Source organism: Hipposideros armiger, unplaced genomic scaffold (assembly GCF_001890085.2).
Source record: "Hipposideros armiger isolate ML-2016 unplaced genomic scaffold, ASM189008v1 scaffold_944, whole genome shotgun sequence".
Taxonomy (NCBI): domain Eukaryota; kingdom Metazoa; phylum Chordata; class Mammalia; order Chiroptera; family Hipposideridae; genus Hipposideros; species Hipposideros armiger.
The window spans coordinates 14,675-20,890 of NW_017732294.1; the positions used below are offsets into that span (position 1 = coordinate 14,675).

The window sequence follows — 6,216 nt, forward strand, 5'->3', positions numbered from 1 at the left end:
TTCAGTTTTCTTCATGGTGGGCAACCTACAAAAGGCCAGCAGATGCACAATTGTATGCGGCCAGTAATCTTTATTCCTCAGTCCCTCAGGCAATGTGCATGGACACATGTTTGTGGCTTTTTAAGAATATATGAAAACTAGAGAAAGTTAGTACAGTAAAGGAAGCTCTTAATTTTAAAATGGCCTCTGCCTATGTAGTATTTAACACTCTCCCAGCTCTTTAAAAACATATTTTTATAAAATGAAAACTCTAACAAACGTTTTAAATATTTTTAAGAATCAGCCAGAGAATTCATGGAGAAAGCAATTGGCTTTGTACGCAATTGCTGCTAGCTGTGTGCATCTCTAGTTCAGCTCTTACCAAGAGACAACTCATCAATTAAGTTTAATTTTTATTTTTCTCCTATGTCCACTGGGAAAAAAGCCTCACTTTCCCTTTCCTCTGCTCTGGTAAATCCTTCCTTGTATGATCATGTTGTGGTTAGACTTTTACAAGTATGTACTATATGCACTCTAAACATTGTGGCTTCCTCTAACACGTTTTAGCAATCAAGGTCAGTATATGTACGGGGACACACACAAACCTTTATACATATGTGAACATAATGAAACATGTCCTCTTTGAAGTCATGAGATGACAAGAAAACACTCATCAATTGGTGTATTTTTGGAGTCTGACAAAGTATCTTTAAAAACATGTTCATTTTGTGTTAACGTATAAATGCACGCTATTGTCCAAAGCATTTTAAACGGGAAGCCAATCTACCGGGCTTTATCTTTAATGAGAATTTCTGCTAGCTTTCAGATAACGACTCAGCTACCAGAAGAGAAGCAGGTGCTGAGGCAGCTCCAGTCTCCTGCTCCTCTAATGTCAACAGGGCTGCATTCACCAGTCTCCAGGTTTAGGCTGCTATCATCTCCACAGAGTATTTATCAAACCTTTTGCCAGATTTACGGAAGAAAATCAGAAAGCTACAGTTACTCAAATGGCAAGAGTCAATTTTTATGTTAGGACTTCTAATCCCAAACCATGTACAACTTAACAGGTTTGAGGGACCTTCGCTACAGAAAACACTGAGAAGCATTAAGAAACAGGCATAAGTCAGCCGAGTGGCTCAGTTGGTTAGAACTCAAGCTCTGAGCAACAGGGTCGCCGGTTTGATTCCCACATGGGCCAGTGAGCTGCGCCCGAGCTGAGCTGCCACTGAGCTGGTGAGAGAGTGTGCACTTAGCAGCAAGGTTGCCAGTTCGACACTCACATGGAGTGGTGGGCTGTATCCCCCCACAACTAAGATTGAATACGGCACCTTCAGCTGAGCAGCCCCGAGCTGCCAATAGGCGGCTGGATGGCTCAGTGTGCAACAAGGTTGCTGGTTCGACTCCCGCATGGGATGGTGGACTACTCCCCGGCCATAGCTAGATTGAAAGTAGCGACTGGACTTAGAGCTGAGCTTGCACCCTCCACAACTAAGATTGAAGGGCAATAACTTAAATTGGAGCTGATGGGTCCTGGAAAAACACAACGTTCCCCTTCCCCAATTCCCCTATAAAAAAGCTTAAAAAAAAAAAGAAACAGGCGCAAATCATTTAAAATGCCTTTTAAAAGTTGATCAAAGATATAGACAGTCATAAGAACCAAAAGAAATTTATTTACAAGATTTCTTACTTGGCCGGTGAAGAGAGCCAACAAAAAATATACCAAGAAACCATCAACTATGAGCCTACTAATAGTGTTGAAGCCACTTCATACAGAAGCAGCAGAGCAGCTCCTGACTATTAGGCTACAGAGGTGTCCTTGTGCATGTCCTTCTATGGCACAGGACATACATGTAACCACAGGGGTCTGTGCAAGTAGCATCATGGCGTCTGTCAGCTCTGCTGAGTCAGTGTCCAGAGTGCTGCTCCCCGTCTACCTTACACAGCTGTTTCACCACGTTTGTCGACTCCTTTGTGGGCTGTTTCATCTCTTCCTGCTCTGTTGTCAGTTTTTTCTTTTTCTCCTCTGTCAGCTCCTTTCTCATTTTCTTTGTCCTGAACACTGCTGTAAACTACTTTGTTATGGCCTTCCCGGTTCCGAGCAATCTCAATGGCAAAAAACTGTATTCTGGGGGCTGAAAGGTGAATAGAATTGATTATTGTCCTAATTGCAGTGACTTCTCTAACCCTACTGGAAAACTATTCACAAAGCTGAACAAACATGCAAAGTACTCGAGTATACTCTCTAAGTTTCAAAGATGTGAAATTCTAATCCTATAATAAATGAGGGTGAAAATACTGAACCCCAAACTAACTATTCATGTCAATGATGCATCAGTATAACCAGATCCCTCATTCACCTGAGACAGAAACAATTCCAGGGGCAGGAAACTCACCAAAGATGGTGTTTTCCTCCGTGTAGCCCTGAGAACAATCCAGTCGCAGCAAAGTACCGTAGTTGAAGTCTTCTACAACCCCGTCAAACTTCAAGCAGAATGGCCTCCACTTCTACAAGTAAAAAAGATGCCTAAGCCGACTAATGCAGGCCGCGTCTGAAGTCAGGCCAGGAGGGGGGCTTCCACTTCCCCAGTAAGGACCGTAAGCATAGCGAGAGGCTAGGTTTAAGGGGATCACCAGTTTCACTGGCAGCAAGTCACTGTGCTGTAATAGCTACTGTGTTTTTGGACTGGCATTTCCCAACAAGAACGATATTGTGACCTGAGAAAAGACTCGAATTGGAGACTACAGAATGAAAATGGAATCTTTATTTTGTTTTTCCTTCTTGGCTAGCTCAACCACAAATGGTGATTCCTCCCCACGGAAGCACAAATGAGACAAAGAAGGCAGGGATTTGGCCCAAAATCCCAAAGTTACATTTTAAGAAAGAAATCCATTCAGTTGAGGCAATTTTCCAAATATCAGTGACATCCTGATAAGAGTTAAAAGCTTACATTATCCATAAGCCAAGGGCCTAGTCTCAGGGAAACTTTTCTCCAACTAGAAGAGTTTTAGTGCTCTGTAAAAGTACAAGATAATCAATTAAGCAATGCGAAACCCATGTTTTTCAATTATCTATGGCATGGCCTGTGGTAATGTCAACTTGAATCCAGAGAATGCAAACACCTCCTTGTACCCTACTTGCCAATCTGCCATCCACACATTCTGGTTAAACTACTCATGGAAGTAAATTTATTCCTCCTTCCCTGAAAGGCCTGAGTGGTTAGCGATGAAAGGTCCAAGTCAAAAAGGAGGAAAAAACAGATTCAATGAACATAAAAAATCCATAAACCAGAAAAACATTCATTGCATAACTTACTTATTGGTTGATGATAACTACATAAAAGCCCTGGTTCTTTATGTATTTTCCTTAAAGCAACCACCCCACCCCCAATTTAAATGTATAAAAATGTCTTTACAATAAATGTTAGTCAGATGCTAGGCAACATTTAAGAAAGAGAATTCATACCTCTTTAGCTGATACTGATTTGAGCTCTTCTGGGTCCAATACATCTATCCTGAGTTTCTCAAAATTTTTCCGAAATTCAGAATAGATTTGGTCATCCACTTTGGTGAGTTTCAGGAACTGGGGGTCAACTGATGAAATCAGCTGCCAGACAATAAGACAATACACATACACTAGTTTCTAATTTACTACACTTCTATTCCCCCTTCCCAAGAAAACCCTTACGGTTCTCATGGCAGAAGAGCTCATTAGGAAGTACAGACAGACAGCCTAAGTTCTGGATGAAATCATGACACAGTTTTAAAAGGCCATACATACAGTCCCTTCCACCAATTGGAACACTTTGGGCCCTAGTACTGCCTGGCTGTTGCCCTCTGTGAACTGTTTATTTGGTTGACAAACATTTCTTAAGTGCCTACGATGAACCAGACACCCTTTCATCAGCTAGCAACAGAACTCTAGGCAAAGAAGCACAAGCCCTCACTGTCAAAACAAAATTCACTTCGACCCCAATTCTCTGTGGGTAACATCTTACAGTAATAAAAATTATCTCCAAAATACAACTGTTTAACTTGCTGAGAATAGTGATCCGCAGAGAAGCATACAGTACAATTACATGTTTCATTCTGCTGAATAATGAAGACAGACAACGCACCTTGTAGTAGACCTCGGCATGCTGCATTGCTCGCATGGCCCAAGCCATCTCAATATCAGGCTGCAAAGGAGTTAAGAATGCTGGGTCAGAAATCCCCCAATCCTGTGCTAGAGAACACATTAAGGAAGTCTGCTGATGTTCAACGAGGGATGTCAAACTTAGTGCTACTGTCAAAAGGATAAAGCCGGACTAATGGCTTTGGACAATAAAATCATCTTTCGGTCCAAAAGAAGGGGCCTGCACAGTCTAATAAACAGAATGAGCCGTTGACTATATTCTCCCGGAAGTTAGTGAAAGTGTGAAAGATTAAACAGAACTATAGATAAACGGAATTCTCAAGACTGAGTTAAATCACTGTAAAACTGAAATAATAAACTAGCATACACAAGTGAATTGTTGAGAACAAAGTAAGATAATGGAAGTGAAAATACTCTTCACTTTCAAGAGCGCAGCAGGTCATAATCATAATTTGTGTTTATATGATAGCAAGTTCCCCACCTTGTAACACTTAGAAATGAGTCAGTATCATGAAGCGGGTTAATTTATAAATAAGTTACCAAGTACCCACCACCTGTTCCATTAGACTCTCCCACTTCAAGTGGAGGGATCTATATTTGACAGACCCCAGAAGAAGCAATTTACATTTTTACCTCCATGCGCTTTGCATGACTACCAATTCATGTCCTTTGTCCACCTACACGTTGAGGATACAGTTAGATTCACTATCTACTATCTGGGTTCTTGGGGGTTTCGTCAGCAAAACTGCTTTGAATCTTATGCCCCGATCCGCTCATCTAGCCGATATCACATTGTTTTTGAGCGTTACTACTACTCTCAATGTGCTGTATCTTGTATCTCCAAACTCATCATGTGCTTTCCCCTTAAGACTCTATACCAGACACAATATAAGCCGGTGCAACTTTACTACATAACAGAATCACTAGGGGACCTTTAAAAATACGGATCCTTGATTTTTACCGCCCCCCCCTCCGATATCAGATTTAATCGGTATGGATTGCGCCTTGGACATCGGGATATTTAGATGCTTCACAGGAGATTCTAAGGTGCAGCAAAGTTTAGGAACGACTCCCTCTGGCATTAGCCCCGCGTTTGTGGACCGAAAAGATAGAAATGAAAGGCACGGTTTCCGGCGGACATGGACAGGGGCTACAGAAAATATCAGTGCAGGTTACAATTTCACGGCAGGACCTGTAGACATCCCGGACTAGCTGGGTGAATGGAAACTGGGGGGTGAGTCACACTCACATCGTTGCCATAGGACTCGGCTGGGAGAGAAAGAGCATGTGCCACTGACACCAGTTCCCCGGAAACCTGGTAAAGAAAAAACAGGAGAGGAAGGGACAGTTCAAGGCGAGACCCCGCTCGACTGCCCCATTCACCCGACCCCAGAGCAGCGTCTCACCAGCTCATCGGTTCCACCAGCCGCCTCCATGTTGCAGCTAACAAAGCGTGGCCCCACTTCCCGGAAATGACTTGACTTTACGTAAGCTCCTTCCGTCGTTGGTTGGAAAGGGAGGATCTGGCAAGAGCGGCTCTCATCCGCCTGCGCCTGCGCGCACACGGCCTCCCCGGGAGGTGGTAGTCCCTGGCCTCGCCTCACCCGCCCTGCGCAGACTCCAAAGTGTTCACTGTTACGTAGTCTCGGCTGCTGGAGGTTTGTGAGGTTGTTAAATGCTCGATAATATCAGTGGTGATAATGGAAAAAACCTGAGTTAAAATAATGCAGCTTTCACGTCCCCGCTGCACTGAGTGCCCGGCAGAGAATCGAATTCACACTCCATTTGCACAAACACACACTCGCACACAGCAGTTACTACTATGGCCTTGGGGGGGCGGGGCTTCAGGAGACCTTGCTAGGGGCTCTCAGTTGCAAAACGACTTCCTTGCCGCCCCTACTAGCTGCTTCCTGAGCTCCCTACTCAAACTACTGTCGTTTTCCTTTTTCTACCGTCTTGCTCAGGTCCCTCCCTCCAGACTACTGTGGGCCTCAAAGAAAATGACCCCTTGGGCCTTCTGCCTGGCTCAGTGAAACTGTGGCCGCTTGATGGCAGCCTTGCGCCACAAATGTACTCAACTCCGCTCCTTGCTCCCGCCCTTCTGT

At 43.8% G+C, this 6,216-nt stretch overlaps 1 protein-coding gene across 1 annotated transcript; it reads right to left on the reverse strand.

The window, feature by feature from the left end:
- Positions 1-1,629: 1,629 nt before the first annotated feature.
- On the reverse strand, positions 1,630-5,616 carry PBDC1 (polysaccharide biosynthesis domain containing 1). The gene is made up of 6 exons (XM_019630781.1): positions 5,518-5,616; positions 5,361-5,426; positions 4,095-4,154; positions 3,443-3,583; positions 2,373-2,484; positions 1,630-2,111 (listed from the first exon to the last, which is right to left on the reverse strand). Exons 1-6 carry the CDS (start codon positions 5,545-5,547, stop codon positions 1,915-1,917), a joined length of 606 nt encoding a protein of 201 aa, XP_019486326.1. The 5' UTR covers positions 5,548-5,616; the 3' UTR covers positions 1,630-1,914.
- Positions 5,617-6,216: the final 600 nt, after the last annotated feature.

Excerpts from the sequence above, each read along its gene's own strand:
- PBDC1 (XM_019630781.1), bottom strand. The coding sequence starts at position 5,547 with ATGGAGGCGGCTGGTGGAACCGATGAGCTG. Across the intron at positions 4,155-5,360 it reads CCGAGTCCTATGGCAACGAT|CCTGATATTGAGATGGCTTG; the intron begins GTGAGTGTGACT and ends ACTCCTTTGCAG. Across the intron at positions 3,584-4,094 it reads ATGCCGAGGTCTACTACAAG|CTGATTTCATCAGTTGACCC; the intron begins GTGCGTTGTCTG and ends ATTGTCTGGCAG.